At 37.3% G+C, this 17,209-nt stretch overlaps 2 protein-coding genes across 2 annotated transcripts in view; both read left to right on the top strand.

Moving 5' to 3' along the window:
- The window catches only part of LOC110046966 (uncharacterized), a 9,199-nt gene extending 5,537 nt beyond the window's left edge, over positions 1-3,662 (top strand). The window contains exon 2 of the mRNA XM_020752678.2: positions 312-3,662. Within this exon, the coding sequence (XP_020608337.2) occupies positions 312-3,439 (3,128 nt within the window). The 3' untranslated portion in view covers positions 3,440-3,662. The remainder of the gene's footprint in view (positions 1-311) is intronic.
- A 1,358-nt stretch (positions 3,663-5,020) lies between these two features.
- Positions 5,021-16,907, top strand: LOC110046996 (trafficking protein particle complex subunit 14-like). Its single transcript, XM_089294766.1, has 10 exons — positions 5,021-5,385; positions 7,200-7,431; positions 7,996-8,082; positions 8,708-8,837; positions 9,363-9,501; positions 10,489-10,574; positions 10,914-10,991; positions 11,941-12,093; positions 12,740-12,809; positions 13,822-16,907. The coding sequence occupies exons 1-10, from the start codon at positions 5,050-5,052 to the stop codon at positions 13,963-13,965; spliced, it is 1,455 nt and encodes a 484-aa protein (XP_089150892.1). The 5' UTR covers positions 5,021-5,049; the 3' UTR covers positions 13,966-16,907.
- Positions 16,908-17,209: the final 302 nt, after the last annotated feature.

Here is a 17,209-nt window from a genome sequence, read left to right as displayed (position 1 = left end):
AGAAAACACCACCAAGTACAGAAATGTGTCCTGAAAGCCTCGGAGCCGTGTTAGAATATTGGTATGTCGAACGTGGCCTATTGCTACTCCTTACTGTTGTTTTGTGATGGTCGAAGACACATTCGCTGAATTGCACATTTGGACCAAACTCGGGTTTTTCCTTTTTGCTGTTTGCTGAGTCTCGTTTACACATACCAAGGCAGTCGGTGCAACCAACTGGTCAGCCCTGCTCCTACAGGTTGAGAACCTACTGATAAGTTACGTAAAAGATATATGCACTGCTCACAATAAAACAAAAATTCATCTTGCAGATATTGGACCAGTCTCTCCTACGCCTCTGATGAAAGTGAAGGAAACATCTCATGTTGGTGTACAAAACTCGGTGAGCACATCTGAGCAACGCTTGGTCACATCGAGAACGCTTTCAAACAGTGTAAGTCAAGATGAAAAAAGTTCAGAAATGGCGTCATTAAAAACAAGCAACATTGGCATAGGTAGCCTTCAAGAAAGAACTGTTGGTGTTTTCACCTCGAGTTTTCTCACTGAAACCGCAGCGATGCCCTCCGCCAAATCTCTCCTGACCATGGTGGAGTCGATGTCACTGTCCGCGTTACCTTTCACATCTCCCTGCTCGAAGTCTTTATTGGTTGACAAGGAAGGTATATCCTCAGAAGACACGAAAATTTCATCTGAGCGCATTCGTACATTTGCTGCATTTTCCACTGAATCGTTTTGGCACTCCACGGAGAGTTATTCCAAAGGTAAAGCTACTGGAATCTTCACAGCTTCTTTTCATAAGTCTACTGCCTCCATTTCTCGGACCACGGTGTACCTGTCAACCATCGTTTCGCCATTACACAACACTCAGTCATCCAACGATTTGTCAACGCAAACTTCCAATGTCAAAGAAGGCAATGTAACGGGATATTTGACGAAGAAGCTTTCCACATCGACAACGCCCGTGATAGCATATTCACCGGTGCTGGGGACACGACAACCGAGTAATCGCACATCGACGAAAATGTCAAGCACTATTACTTCAACATACCGAATCACTGACATGGAGAAATCCGAAAAAACTTCAGCGCCCCTTGTTAGTTTAACGTACTACATGCTGGATAAGTCAGTGCCCATGGCAACCGATGAAACGCAAAACAAGGCGTCTTCGAAGTCAACCAACTCTTCCCATGAACTGGGAAAATCTTCCTTGTTTTCTTCAAAGCTCTCGTCTGATTCTCTACAGTCTAAAACGCTACAACGGTCTGTTATAACGCCTTCGAAGTTTCCGCATTTGTCAAAGAGCTCATCAGCATTAGATTCGGCTTCAGGAGAAATCTCAAGTGGACAGAATAAAATTATAATGGGAGTGAGTGCTGCTTCCCTCGCGACAAGCCTTTTAAGGTCTTCACTCACCAATCCCCTTTGGTACAAAACAGGAATTCTACGCTACTCATCGTCGAGTAAAGGCAGCAAGAGTCGTGTAGAAGCTACCTCTTTTGTGCTGGTATCTGGATTAAAAGAGAACTTGAAGTCGTCTTCATTGTCCCTTATGTCAAAGATAACATTATTATTGACATCAACTTTGTCGTACTCGTCTTCATCCTCTCCCTCCATCATGATCAGCACCCTCTCCTCCTCACCAGTACCATCTTCATCTTCGTTGGTTTTGCCTTCACTGTCTTTGGAGCTGCGTTCGTCTTCATCATCGTTGTCCTCGTCATCAACACTGAAAGACACGGTGGCCGTACCCATTCCTGCTTCACCTCGGTTATCACTTTCTGTATTACCATCAAATTCAAGTCGGCTGTTATTACCCTCTGCTCAACCAAAACCTTCAACTTTGTCATTACCTGTGACATTTTCCGTGACAAGTGCTTTGTTGTCGACACAAAAGTCACCTGTACAATCTACGTCACACTCATCAGTGACGTCAGTGTCACGTGCATTGACATCGCCATTACGGCTGTGGCCCTTATCATCTAAAGAATCAAAATTAAAATCCACAGTTGAGTCACTGCCATTACCTTTGTCATCGTTGCCGTCAACAACATTTCAGGACACATTACGAATAACAACAGCATCTTTGTCGACATTAACTTCATTGCAAACAACAGACTTATCGTTGTTTTTCTCAATATCGTCATCGTCATCGTCAGCATCCTCAACAACAACAAAGACCAGACCAGCAACGACACTCATCAGTCCAGCAGCAGTACCAAAACCTTCTTCTCCAACACTCTCACCGTTGCCTTTGTCATTGCAGTTGTCATTAACTGCTTCTTTACCACCAGTATCCTTAAAGTCAGTGTCTACATCAATGACAGCAAAAATATCACCTTTGCCGTTGTTACGGTCTTCATTTTCCTCATTATCATCATTGTCGTCGTCATTGGTAACAACCACATCAAAGTTTCAACCTTCACTTTCGCGCTTCTCTACGCTTCCGCATCAAGCATTGAACACAAAAACGTCCCTTATGCCGCAAAGAACTACACTCTCTTCTTTATTGTTAACCTCCCTTGGAACAAAATCATCTCCTCGTTCGAGCGAAACACTCGGCAATTTGTCTTACACTGGAACAAAAGTTGCCCCTCCCAACAACCTGCACACATTGGAATCGTCTTCTTCAAAGCCAAGTGCAGCTTCACCGGTAGTCAATGAAACGTTTCTGGTAAAGTTCCACGCTAATTGTAGCGCCATCACAAACGAGGATGATTTCAAAGCTAGTTTCATAACCGCACTGACCTATCTGCTACAGATCTCAAAGTCTGACGTCATAGTTCATGAAGTAATCTGCGGTTCTGTAGATGTTCTTTTCGTGATCAAAAGCGCGCGTGGCAGAAACTTGACAAGCGAACTTTGGGCAGTAATAAAAAACGGATCATTCGTATTTACATACAACGGAACGAAATTTGTAGCGTTTGAATTAAGAGAGATCTCGAGGCCATCCGTAACTCCGACAGCTCCCTTCACGTCTCCTTCGACGCCATCAAAGAATTCCAAACATGAGAGGAAAAAGATCGTGTTCATAATATTCGTGTTTATCGGATCAGTCTTTGTAGCCTTGTTTATATTTTTGCTGGTAGTATTTTTGGCCAGGTTTTCTCGCTGCTGCCGGAAAACTGGAAAATTGCGCGTGCGCAGAAACGGTCGTTTCCATGCTCCCTTGGAATCGGAGTTAAAACGGTTTGCGGTGCGCAGGAGCCTTTTCCAAGGAATAAACTTCTACGGTGATATCACACAGTTGGAGGAAATGAAACAAGACGCTGAAATTGTTGAGGATGACATTGACATTGAGGAAGAGTTTTCCGAGATTCATCCAGTCGACACAAACACTTGTTTGTTAAATGGCAGCAGTCACACAAATTCCAACAATGTAGAAGAACACAAGTTTGTTTTTGATGATGAGGACTCATGTTCAAGTGTACTCTTTTACTAAACTGTGTGATAGTTTCGAAAAGCGCGAAAGTTATATTTTATAATTGGGTCTTTTTCTCGCATTTGCCCCAGAGACGTATATAAACTTTTCATAAAGAGTTGTAAAATTTTTCTGGAGTTATATTTCGTCCAGAAATTATATATTACTGAGCAATTTTATATATTTTTATGGACAGATTTGTATAAACCTTTATGAACAAAATAAATTTAAACTGTGAGCAGTAGCTAGATTCCTTCGATTAGCTTGTCTTTAAGAGTTGTCCTCGAAAAGTTTATTTACAGTTGACAACTTGACGGTCTGGCGGTCGCATCTTGAATGTTTTCCGGCATGTTTCCTTGCTCCAGATGTGATTTCAGACACGCTTTTGCGTTAGCGTTTTCCAGAATGTACCTTTTAAGGTGATTCCCTAGTAAAAGAACCCGCCATAGATTTCCGATGAAACTTGGTATGCTGTTGTTACAGGACAAGGTGATATTAAAAACGTAGTAAAAAGAGAGGGTCACCGTGCTTGTTTTCACGCCACAATGCTGACAAATACGGTTATTTAGGTGACTTTTGGTAATCTCCGTGCGCAACAAATAAGCTCGATTATTTTTCAATGCAGCGTGTTGACACACACAGTTTGACTTTCTTTCTTTGTTTATTCATCTACGTCCCAGAAAAAATGTCTTCAATTACCCCGAGCTTTTTTTTTTATCCTTTAAAGGAAACATAATTTGGACGTCGTTGGGTCCGTTATGTCTCCCTCTGTAGTATTTATTTCATTTGCCGAAAAAGTAGCCATAGATTTCTACTAATTTTTTTTCTCAGTTACTAAGGATATAGTTCTCATTGCGATTATAAATAAAAAGTGGGGGTCACCGTGCTCGTTTAAGAGAAAAGGAGCATTTATTTCGCTATCGAGCTTAGTTTGAGGGAAATCTCGTTTTGTACGCGCAAGCGCTCATGTGCGCGCTAATGACTCGTGTGCAGTAGGGATGCGCAATGCAATAGTAGATAATTTTAAGGAAAACGACCAATCTTTTAAGTTTACAAGACATGTTTCGACAGAACTTCTGTCATCTTCAGTTGAATGATTACAAAAGCAAGTTGAATAATAAGTAGACAAAAATTAATAAGTTAACAAGAAATTGTGATCGGAAATAGTGTAAACATCTGGAACTTACTTTGGCTATCTAGGCGACTGATTATCTGTACTGAACAAACAAACATTTACATAAGCACTTTTCCTAATGATCTAAGTTCTAAAAAAGCTAAAAATCATGAGACAGGTATATATTTTTCGACAAATGCAATTGTAGCTTTGTGTCACGCACCGCCATAACTCTGAAATGTAAAATACGCTGGTTTTCAAACGAAGCACACAATTGAGCTGTAACATTGTGAACAGATACAAATTTACCCCCTCTTATGCCTGATGGACATAAAAACTTCGGTGGCTCTTTAGTTTTCGATTTTAGAAAATGATGACGTCACATGAAAATAATCTTTAGTGAGGACGAAGGTCGACTACAGGGACTGGGTACGACTACGTTCGTCATGGGGACATGGCAAATCACCATACATGATATAGTTACTCATTCATTAGAAAAGATGGCGACCCGGTTTTCATGGCGGGCAAAGAACTAGACAGCAACTTTTTGATCTTTCTGCCTCAGGTTTTCACGAATGATCCTGTATCAGACATAGAGCTAGGCTCGAGGAATTCATGCTACGCCGGAGAGCGCCTATGCTTTTTTCTGATCGCTCAGTTTCGAGGAAGGAATCGAGAAGATGCCAATTTCCAAGCATGGAAAAAACGCCTGCTGCATGTGTGTATGTCTGTTAGTGTGAGCAGCATTGATTTAATGAGCAGAAAGGATGACGCACATGCAGGCGGACTTATTACTTGCTGGCCTATTAACTCTTCGAAAGTGAAGGGAAAAGATGATGACTTGCGAAAAAAGGTAGCCTTAATCTCTTTAGCATTAATAATTTGGCTTTGGAACCATTTTCTAAGCAATTCTGTGTCTACCAGTTTGTGTGCGCAAAATGAGGTTAAAATGCCTATAATTTATTAAAACGATAACTTATTTGACCATTTTTGAGACGAAATGTGATATGTTTGCCATTTTAACTGTTGGTTAGTGTGCAACAATTTAAAGTAGTTTTAAAATCTATTTTGTTAATGTTTTATGGTACATGTATAACTAACACTGTTGATTTTACTATGATTGTTTCTCTTTTTTTGCGGAGCGCGATCTCTGGCCAAATCTTGGGAAGGAAATCACTATAAACCAATTTTTGATACATTTTGTTGCTCTATTGTTAATCATTACACACCATTCTCGTTTGAAAGAAAGTCTAAAAAAAAGTCGAATTCATGAATGCAATTATTACAGTGGTGGATAACATTTTCTCGATTGAAATTTCTCCCAATTTTGCCTAAACATAATCTTTCAGATCATGTAGCTGATGTGAATAGCAGGGTCTGGTTGTTTGAAGGGTAATGCCATATACAAGTACATGTATATATTCACCAGATGAATCAGTCCCTAATAGATGCTGACAAAACCAACTACATATCCTATCCACTGGAGAGTGATTTATACAGGGGATATATTTAGTTTTATCCTCCCTTTGAATAACATTTATTGTGATAATGTTAATATTAAAGTCAGAAAATTAATGCAGTGCCAAGGTGCGATATTAAGTTTTAAAATATAGTTTTGCCAGATATTGAAAACAGAGAGGGATTGATAAGATTCTCAAGTGGGTGCCTATATTAATCATTGATATTGGAAAGATGATCTCAATGACTTCTAAAAGGAAGTATGGAAATTTCAGCTGTTAATATTGAGGTACAATAGAACCTTTACAGCCACCCCATTAATACGGCCACCTTGTTATTATGACCACTTTGGATGAAAAGTCTTTATTGAAAGATCGGGCACAATATATGTGTGACGTTACAATCAATAATAAACTTAGCTGAAAACCAGTCATAAAAAGATATTAAGAAATATATCTAAAAAGACATCAATTTACAAAAGGCTGTCTTAACCGTTCAGTTTTCACTCTAGGGAGTATGAAGATATGACCCCTATATGAGGGGTTTCATTAGAAGCCGGCAACCAGCGAAAATCGCTGCTTACTTTCTCAGAATTTACCTCTTACCGCCACCGACTTTGTCTGTAATTCACACTCAAATTATTTTAAAAATTCATCAGTTTGCCACCTACTTTATTTAGCTCAGACGGCTATTTCAAAACTTATTGAAAACCCTGCCTATACTCTCTTTAAAACGATGGAAGAGAGACTACATAAATAAAAATTATTATGGGCATGTATCATTAAAGTTGTCAGTTTCTGCCATTTTTTGAAGGGTGCAAGGATGTAGACATGTAAACTACAGTTAAACCCGTAAACAATGATGACATTATAATGTTTGACAGTTGATTATAAATACTGTATGTTATGTACATGTGTAATGTTAAAAAAACGAGCAGCGGTGTTTTATCGGATTTCAAACACGAAGCGTAGCCGAGTGTTTTAAAACTGATAAAACACATGCTGCAAGTTTTTTGAACAGCTTCAAAAGTGTTTGTGGTAGATCTACTCATTTATAGAATAATCTTTGGGTTTATTATTATTTTTCTAGAGAAAATTGGCTGCAAAATTTAGCGGTGTCTTTATCAAATTTAAAGACACTCATTAAACATTCATTTCTGTTGTATTTCAGTTATGAATTATTAACAAGTTTCTGAACTCTTTATAACAGATTGAGCCAAAAATTACAACTCGGGGAGATATCATTTATCCTCTGAATGTTGTGCTCGACTCATTGCCAGCATTGACCAGAAGAATGCGTTTGTCTGTGAATGTCTGGACACCTGAATTAAACATCCTTCATGAAACAGAAGCTACTCACAATATTGACTTTAAACGATATTTAGTACACCATGATCCAGATGATCTTATGGAAGAATCAAAGAATGCATGGCGGTGTATAGGTAAGTTAAGTCACAACAGTATCTCCCAGGTGATGGTCGACCTTCTTCTGGCTGTTGTCTATTGGTTAACTCAGTTCCAAATGAATGTGGGTCATTAAATGTTTGTGACATATTCATTGAAAAAAGGCCAATCCATGTGTTGATTTTTCATTAATTATTAATGAAATGGCTAGTTTATTTATTATCTTCAGAAGTTTAAAGTGTGTTAGATCATTCAAGATTGCACTGTATTCAAGTTCTCAAGTAGAACTTACATTTATTCATACATGTAGTTGTTGTCCACAATAAAATGATGTTATAAAGACTTTACTTTGTTCATTCATTGATAAGTGTTTTATTTTGTGCAATGCATGAAATTCCTTGGTAAATAGATCCATTTGCCCAACAGTGTTAAGGTTATTGGACTAGTTAAGCCAAAATAGAATTATATACTCCACATTCTTGAACATCCTTTCACATTTAGTCCTGTTAGTATGTAAAAGTAATCTCTTAAATTATTGGAAAGAGTGTACCATCAAGCTGTTGTCAATCAAGTTCTTTATATTATTGTTGTTTGATTTGCAGTGAATGCTACTCTTCCAGTTATAACTCCTCCAACACTTCGCTGCAAGTATTTTCAAGTGGCTGGCAAGCATTTTCTTTGCATTGAAGGTGAGGTTTGTATAGAGCAGATTTCAATAGACCATTTTACAGTTGTCTGCTTAGTGACCTGGCCTTTGAAAGGCAGCGAGGCTGGAGGTGTCCTTGTTTTGATACAGACCTCACTGTTTTTGTTGTGTAAATAAAGTTGTTCTAATGCTAACTAGGTGCATTTACATGACAAAAGTAGAGAGGTCTTTATCAAAGCAAGGTCACCTCCAGCCTCGCTGCCATTCAAAGGCCAGGTTGCCAAGCAGACAACTGTAAAATGGTCTTTTGTTGAGTGCTCTCTTACAGTTGTATTCAATGCCATGCACAAGAAATTTCTTTCTTATCTCTTTGCATGGCTCAGTCAACTAAAAGTTAGAACATTTTCCTTTTAGTGTGACTAGTTTTTGTGTGGATCCCACTTGTTCAGTTTCTTTTTGTTAGAGATGGATTTTTGTCTTCTCTAATTCTAGTTACAAGTATTCCTTACCATGCGCAAGAACTTTCTTTCTTGTTGATCTTTCGCATAGCTCAGTCAGCGAAAACAACATTTTGCTTTTAGTCTTACTGATTTTTGTGTGGATCCCATTTGTTCAGTTTCTTTTTGTTTTCTTCAAGTTAGAGATTGATTTTTTTTCTTCAATTCCAGTTATCAACATTTTGGGTAAATCAGTCCATCTTAATGAAGTTGCTATACACACTAGCACTGATGTAGCTGTGGAAAATGTAAAGAACATGATCCACAGTCTAGGTCACTTGAAACAGGACTCAAAACCAAGGTACAGTACATTGTATGACTTTTAATTTACTTTCCTGTTCTTATTGATTTTCATGTGCAGAACTAAATCAATTAAACAATTCTCTGGGTCCCATGGAACTGTACTTTGCTTACAGAAAGTAAATAATATTCATTTGGTTTATTCGTGGATAAGTTAAATGTTTAAGGGTATCATCTTATCACAAGACTATGTCAAATAACATAATCAGGGCTTGACAAAAAACTTGAGTTGCAGCTTGCCCTTTGGACAAGCAGCTTTTATTTGTAAGTTTACTTTTTTCTTATTTAGTTGACAGATGACTTGCTTGAGTCCTTGCCCATCAGGCAAGTGAGAATGAAAAGTAACCTACCTAGCAAGAAAGTCTACAAGTTTGTCCCAGACAACCGGGTGACCCTTTTTTCGAGCCCTGATGATAATTCTTTTCTATGATGATACGTAGAAACAAAATAATATCAATTGACAGTTCAAAGCTTTTTTAAACTTCTATTTGCATATTAACTATTTTTTTCTATTTTGCTTTTGCAGGTTTTCCTGTTTAGACGTTTTCCCAGTCACAGCCAGTGAAAATTTATCAAGTGAACATCCAATTCTTCTCAGACCATGGGAGCACTATGCATTTCTATTCAGAATCATCTATCACGAGAACCAGATGGCTTTTAACAAGGTATTAATTATACTAAAATTATAAAGTGTGGCATGAGGTTTATTCAAACTAAGACTTCTTCACATACACTTCTCCTTACCACTATTATTGCTTGCAATACCATCATCTTGTAAGGTTGTCACGAAGTTGTGAAATAGGCAGCTTTACTGCTGGGGTGGGTGACTGATTTTGCCCTCTATTTCTAAGGAATTAGTCGGAGATTGAATAGCCCAGTAGAGTACATGTTCAGTGTAGTAAAAACCCAAGTGTAAGAACCTACACTGTTTGAAGTCTCCCAAAGTATGTTATTGTAATTTGGGATACTTATTGGCAATTTAGACTACATGTAAGTAGGGTCTTAATTTCTATGGAGGAGATATAGTTGTTGATAAGCAGACAAATTAATAAACTTGGGTTTGGTCTGTAAATGTACAGTATTTGTTCACAACATGATGAGCTTAACACAACTGATTATAGCTTGGTAATATTATGTAGTGTTACCTGTATAACAAGAGTTCATAATTTAACTGTAACTCACATATAAGAACCTGCTTGATCTTGCTTGGTTTTTAAACCACTGCATGTAGGTTCTTACCCATGGGTTTTTATTGTAGCCAGCCAAGAGCATGACTTAGATGCCTGGGTGGTTTTTGCTTGCAGTGCGGGACCTTTTCACAATGCTAATTTAGCAGTCTGGGTGATGAAAATAAATAAAATCATGAACAGAACTAGAAGATATCACATTGATTTTGCTACCGAGATAAAATATATTGTTACATGTACACGCATGTGTTAGTAGGGGTTACTGACTTTGCCATCATCACTGTTTACCCATGAGGTGCAAAAAAGTTCCAAACCAGACTGCAGTGTGCCCTCTAGTCTGTTAGGGTTTGTGGATTGTGTCTCAGCTTCATTTCTGGTACATAACAAGTTATTATCTTTTGACATAATTACATGTATGCGTTATGTATGTTTGCATGAAAATGATCACGATATTTTCTTTTTCAGCAACTGGAAGTGGCACTTAAAGGATCAATAACTTGGGGTGTTGAAACACTCAAGGAACGATATCAAACAATAAACACCACTTACAGGTACTATTATGTATTTTGTTATCAACAATTTGCCAGACAGCCTAGATCCATTTAAATAATTGTGTCAATGTATTGAACAGTTCTAGATCCACATCACTGACAAATCTGAGGAAGGAATCAGGGTCCACATTCCCTATTTAGAAGAAAAAGACCTGAAGTGCTTTAAATGTCTCTCTTCCCCCCACCCATTCCCTCATTCAGTGGGCAACAAAGGGCTCACTTCCACTCTTGGCCTATTTCAAGCAAGGGTACCTGAGTCTTATCTCCCATACCCAGGCTGTATAATCTCCATGTTTACAATCAGCATTTCCTTTGTTTGTTTTTTCTCCTTTTCAACAGTCTTCCTGTCTTTGTTGTAAGAAGGTCTTCTGTCAGTGTTAGAGCAAGTTGTCAGTCAAGTGTTAGAAAGGGAGAAAGGTATTTAGTTTTAATTAATAATAATTAAAAATGAAATAAAATAATACTTAACTCTTATTAACCGAGCAGGAGGTCTGTATGGGAGAATCTTGACCGAGGTCGTGAGTACAGACCGAACGCAGTGAAGTCTGTACACACAACTGAGGTCAAGATTCTCCCATACAGACCGACTTAGCTCTGTTAATAAGATGTTTATTATATGGCAAAGAAGAAAACTTTAATTCGTTTAATGTAACTGGTTTGTACTAGCTGACATTTTGCTTGCAAACGGCAATGGGCTTAACTTAAACCTGCCGAAATTTGCTCGTCCTCTCTACTTTTTTTTTGTCATCAGGCTTTTTGGCACTTCCATAAATGATTGAGAAGAAAATAAAAGAAAATGGTGAACATTTTTGTCTTTTAGTTTGCTACTTTTTCAACACAAAATGAAACCGGTCTGGATGCCGGTCCAGATGGGAAAATCTAGACCGCGGTCAATATCGATTTCAGCCAATCAAATTCGTGAATTCGGTAGTTCCCAGTCCTTGTGAGACACAGCCATATAATAAATATAAATAATTAATGTTTTAAGAGGAGGCCTCCAATCACCTAGCGGTGGTTTTCAGGAGGGTCCTCTTAAAAAATAAAAGTCTAAAACATACATTAAATGTCTAAAATACAGAAGTAATAAAAGCTAAAAACTTAAGACAATACAATGCATCTAATAAATTGTCATAACATTAAAATTTTGGGTTTTGGCAAGGAACAGCTCAAAATGAACATTGTCAGACATTTTCAGTGAATGTTAATTCTTTTTAATTACCTGGTTTGTTTTCATGCGAGTGAAAGCTACAGCCCACTACATAAACTAATTTAAATAAAAGTTTCTGAATTCAAAACTGTTATAGATCTTTAATGCTGGCAGCATACTTGCAATTCTGGCTGCTAATGGCTTTCATGTCCTGTTTAGATTCCAGGTGAAGTACACAGTCACAAACACTGACCAAGATGATGGGAATGTGTCCCTGATCTGGAATCCTGTAAATAATGGCTCGGCAAGAACACGCGATATTTCTGCTACTGAGCAATCTGTAGTGTGTTTGCAACCTAGAGTGAGAATAGGGTAAGATTATTCTTTCTACCTTTCCTAAAATAGAAGCACTGTGTAAAACAGGTCAGCCCTCCTGGTAAAAAAAGTTAAGTCTGCATACAAGCCAAGAGACCCATTAGGCTGGTGCTTATCTCCAGTTTCAGTAGCATTTAGCAACTAAGAGTATTTCTACTCCCCCCCTGGATGGGATGCTAGTCCATCACAGGTTTGACCCAAGCATTAAATTGGCTGGTATCCTTTTATACACCTGGGTGGAGAGAGGCACTGTGAGAGTAAAGTGTCTTGCCCAAGCACACAACACAATGTCCCCGGCCAGGGCTTGAACCATGACTGCTCAATCTGGAGGCGAGTTGATTCTGCACTGCAAATTTAAAGTACAGTGTATATGAACAAGGGTCAGATTGTTTTTATAGCATCAGATTGTTTTCAGACTTTTTAAACAAATTACCTAGTACCTTTTTTTACTTAAATAAGCCAGGTTTGACATTTCAAGTTATTAATTAATGATACATTTACCTACTCTGAGCCATTCTCATTGATTAGAAATTTTCACAGTCATTTAACTTGTAACTGTTTATTAACAATCTTCATAGTTACACACCCTGTATAATAAGCAGTTGCAGTTTTGTTTTAATAACCATGTCCTCATCTGTGACAGATGTTGTCCATCGGGATCTTCAGTGACAGTAAATGTGGAGTTTTTAGCAGTGCAAGAAGGACTACATGAGGTAGGCAGAGCACACAGCAACTAACAAAAGTTTCTTCAAGGGCATGTTTAAAACCAGAAATGGCAAAATGATGAAATGGCACTTAACAATGTGGGATACGGTTAACTTATTACTTACTTATTGAGCACTACCTACCTTCAAGTCAATGATATTTAGGCCACCCTGAACACCATATTTACAAATGTAGGCTAACCAGAGAGCTATTTAGGCGAATTGTAGTACAGTTTGTCATTTCACCATTTCGTGTAAGTATTGATGAATTGTAATGTAGCCATTAGTGACCAGTTTCCTTTGGTTTGGAATGTCAAACAGAGAAAGGTGTTAGCATTGAAAAGAGTTTGAAAAAGAAAATGAGTAGTGACTAAAAGAAAGCAACCTTATGTGCCGACACATATAATGCCCGGGGGGGGGGGGAGAGGGGGAGTGGAATCCCATATCAAAAAGATGGGCTGCCTGTTGAAAATTTTTGAAAAGAACCAAGATCCTGTTTTGTGGGTGTGGCTTGAAATTGTTTTCACCTCTAAGAGGTACCAATTCCTACATAAACCCTGTCACATTTTTTTGGCTCGATACCCTAAAAGGTACTGCATAAGCTCCTGCTGTAGACCTTTTGAGGCTCAACACCCTGAGAAGTGCCAAAGCCACATTGTTAGCCCCTGAAAGGTACAACGAGCATACCCGGGTCATTATTATATGGGAGGCCCCCCCCCCCCCCCCCCCCCCGCGATATAATGATGATGATGCATTGAAACAAAGAATGAACATATCAATTTTTCTTATTTTTGAGGAGGAATGCTTGATTTGGTTTGACTGTAAATTAGTATGCATGACATCATGCTTATAAAGGGACAAGCTTGGTAACTATATTTTTGTAATCATTTTCAAAATCAACTAAAATTCGATTAATAGTGAATTAATAAATGAATTTTACCAAACATTACCAAGTAGTTAGATTGTACTAGCATGCTACTAGCATAAAACACTAAATAAATATTTTTTTCATTCATTTCAGGTTGGTAAATTTATGAAGTGCAAATGGTACAGTGAGTCAACTGAGCAAGATTTTCCAGACAGCCAACCCAGAGAACAGAACCTTATTCCTGGGTTCACAACGGTGTCACATTCATGTCAAGTTTTTGTGACAGGTGTCAGGTAGTTGCTGACATGGCATTGGTTTCTTATATACGTAAGAAAAATATTATACTGCAATTACTAAATTTATTAATTCTATAGAATAATAATTATTGAGTAATTCATTTCAAAGATATTTAAAAGATATGCTGTGATGAAAATGCTTCTATCTCAAATCAACCTCAGGTTTTCTGTTGTTGCTGTGTTAACTATAAAAAAATAAGTTATAGAATTTTTGATTGGGGAAGAACATAATTAATACTTTTATAGCGAAGACCATCAGGATGATTGTTAATGAGTGAAATCTTTATGTTCCAAAACAAATAAAAATTGTGAGAAGAAAAAAATCACCAAATGAATGTAAGTAATGTTTGATGTGACTTAGTTGCAGCAATTGAACTGATACACGTTTGAGAAAATGTAATTAATGTCATTGAGGTCTGCATCAGGCTTTTAAAAATTAATTAAAAAACAATCAATAATTCTGAGATGAAATAATACACACAAAATGTAGTTCTAATGAGGGGTATCCTAATGAATAGTAAATTAAGACATTGTTATTGTTGAATAATAGTTACATAAATATTAGAGTAAAAATATAGTAATCAATTTTCCTCGTTCATCTTGAATATCATAATTATATAGATTATTGTACATTTGTACACACAGACCAGAGATTAAGCTTATTAGTGTCTTATAACAGAAAAAAACTCAGTAATTAAAAATTTCTAAATTAAGGCTTGTTAACTAGTAACAAGTTATTGTTTTGCTGCAGTGCAAAATGCTACCTCTTTGATCTAGTTATAGATCATTTTTCACTCACGTGGCCAGTACTTAGTCATGCAAATTAATTGGAACAAAAGAAAGTGTAACTTACAAAAGAAAGGAGTTCAACTCTCACAGGATTGGTTTGGTATACATGTGTACCAACGTGGCTGCTGTTTCACTGTAGTGGTACACCAATATGACTGCCACGTGACGTCATGTGAAAATTCTCTATAGCTTCTTGAGCTAGTCAACATCTTGCACTGACGTGAAAGGTTGTCTTCACTCAGACCAAACGTGCATGAAATCCTCTTTTCCAACTTCAAGGAGGCTGCTCGTTCAAATATTTCTGGAGTACAAATATTGGTTTCAATGTCTTTGTTATTCACATATTTATGATAACAAGTTGAACTTTTCTGTGCAAGATGTAAACAATATTTTTAGGTATCTATAGTATTTTGAATTTCCTATTTGTGAATGGCAATGCATTAAATATTATTTGGCTCCAGTGATACAAATTATTATCAATTAAAGGCCAATCAAGGCCAAGGAACAACTTCAAAGTAAGTTATAAGTAATCAATAATTTATTGTGTTGACTTTGTTGGGGAGAACATTTACTTTTAATTACTAAAAAAATTGGGTATCTGGTCACCTCGCCACCAGGGAACTTCGCCACAAACGAACTTGCCACCAAGAGAAGTCTCATCGCCACCAGACACCAAGAGAAAGATAAACTAGAGTAAAGTGGTCAAGGTGTATTAGCTGTTTGAGCGACTACAGTGTTAATCAACTCGTAAGTTTGTTAGCTTGTCTGTTTGCAAATTTCGATGTCAATATGTTGTCGGTGATGTGATATATGTGTTTCATTGTCTAACAAGAAACCATAGCTTTCTAGAATTCAGCTACAGGTATATTTCTTTGAGAACTGACTGTTCTGTTATTGCTCAGTTGCTTTGCCGATCTTGCATTTGCATTTAAGCTTACGTAAGTGTTTCATTAAAGGCTCCGGCTGAACAATCAAATAACTTCAACCTTACACGAGCTGTGTGGGTTATACAACTAAACAAAGTAGAACGAAATTTCAGTTTAATGGTATTAGATCGTTAATAATTATTTTAGTGGCGAGGAGAATTCGCTTGGTGGCGAGACTTCCTTGTGGCGAGGTGACCGGTAATCAAAATTAGACACTTTCAAAGTACAACTTAGCAGGGATAAAAAATTAATATTTCTTTGAAACACAAAATTACTTGTTCCTTAGCCTGGGTGAACTTTTAATTTCGGATTATATCTGGCTTTTGAACAACTCGGCCAACTCACTATAAATTACCAAAATGCAAGGATAATACACGTATACTCTCACAAGCTTTATAACTATGCAAGTCCAAGTACATGATAATAATATGGCCCCTTGGTAAAAAGATGCTGAATATCGTACGCCTTGTATAAATATTTTGTATGTGCTGATCTGGCCCCAGTTATTTAAAGGGCGGACAGCACTATTCAATGCATAAATCCATACCCAGTGAATAACACAGTTGGTTTTGTCAACACTTACCCACTGGATAAAGTGATTTACCAGTTGGATAACATTATCCACCTTTTGAACAACTTGGGCCTGATCAATGATTATTTAATTCAATGCAGCATGTCATTTAATTCAACCTATGCATGTCTGGCAAGGCTACAGGCTGGCGGGTCCAAATCTGTGTTCAGGAAAATATTTTTGGCAGACAATGGATAGTTGTTTAATGCCTTCATGTAAAGCATGCCTATGCAAGCACACACACATTGTAATTATGTAATAATGCGAGGGCGCTTCCATGATAAGGCATGAGAAGTCCGTGTCTCAGTATAAAACAGTTTAAATCCTTAGGTCCTCAATGTTGTTCTATAAAACAACTCGTCCCACTCTTCACTCCCAGGCAGGGCCTAAATTATTCTACTGGGAATCCAATCAAAATTATAGTTAGGTGTAAGAGTTCTGAATTAATGGGAACTTTGGTTTAATAGTTTGCGGCTTGGAAAGGGGATATTGTATAATTAGTCATGAACAGAAATGATTTTGCTGTGGTATAGTGTCAGTGTAATATTGGGACTTTTCATATTTATATTAATATTAGTATATACTGCTGTCAGGGAGAGGGAGTATTTTTTCAGAAATGACATGTACTGATAGGGGAATAAAATGTTCAAATGGTAACTCAAGGATGTGTTATTTTTTTAAATTTAATAGAAGAATTTTTAACTGTTCCCAGCTCCTAAATTGAGGTGAAAATGTGTGAATGATGAATTAAATAATTTCACTTGCATTTTGTCAAAATTCTTGTTATTTCCCTTGCCTAAAATATTCATTAGAACTTTGACAAGAAGGATATAAAATAATTTTCTAATTTCACACCACCATTTGATTTGCCAATCCATACATATTATACCGAAACTTCTAATGCTTAGCAGCACAAAATAAGGGCATATCCGTTTAGAAGCTTCACACCAACTATGTAT

Source organism: Orbicella faveolata, unplaced genomic scaffold (assembly GCF_042242905.1).
Source record: "Orbicella faveolata isolate gen_17 unplaced genomic scaffold, um_ofav_v1 contig_25, whole genome shotgun sequence".
Lineage (NCBI taxonomy): Eukaryota > Metazoa > Cnidaria > Anthozoa > Scleractinia > Merulinidae > Orbicella > Orbicella faveolata.
Note: the sequence above shows the minus strand (reverse complement) of the source record. Positions and strands in the feature narration are given on the sequence as shown.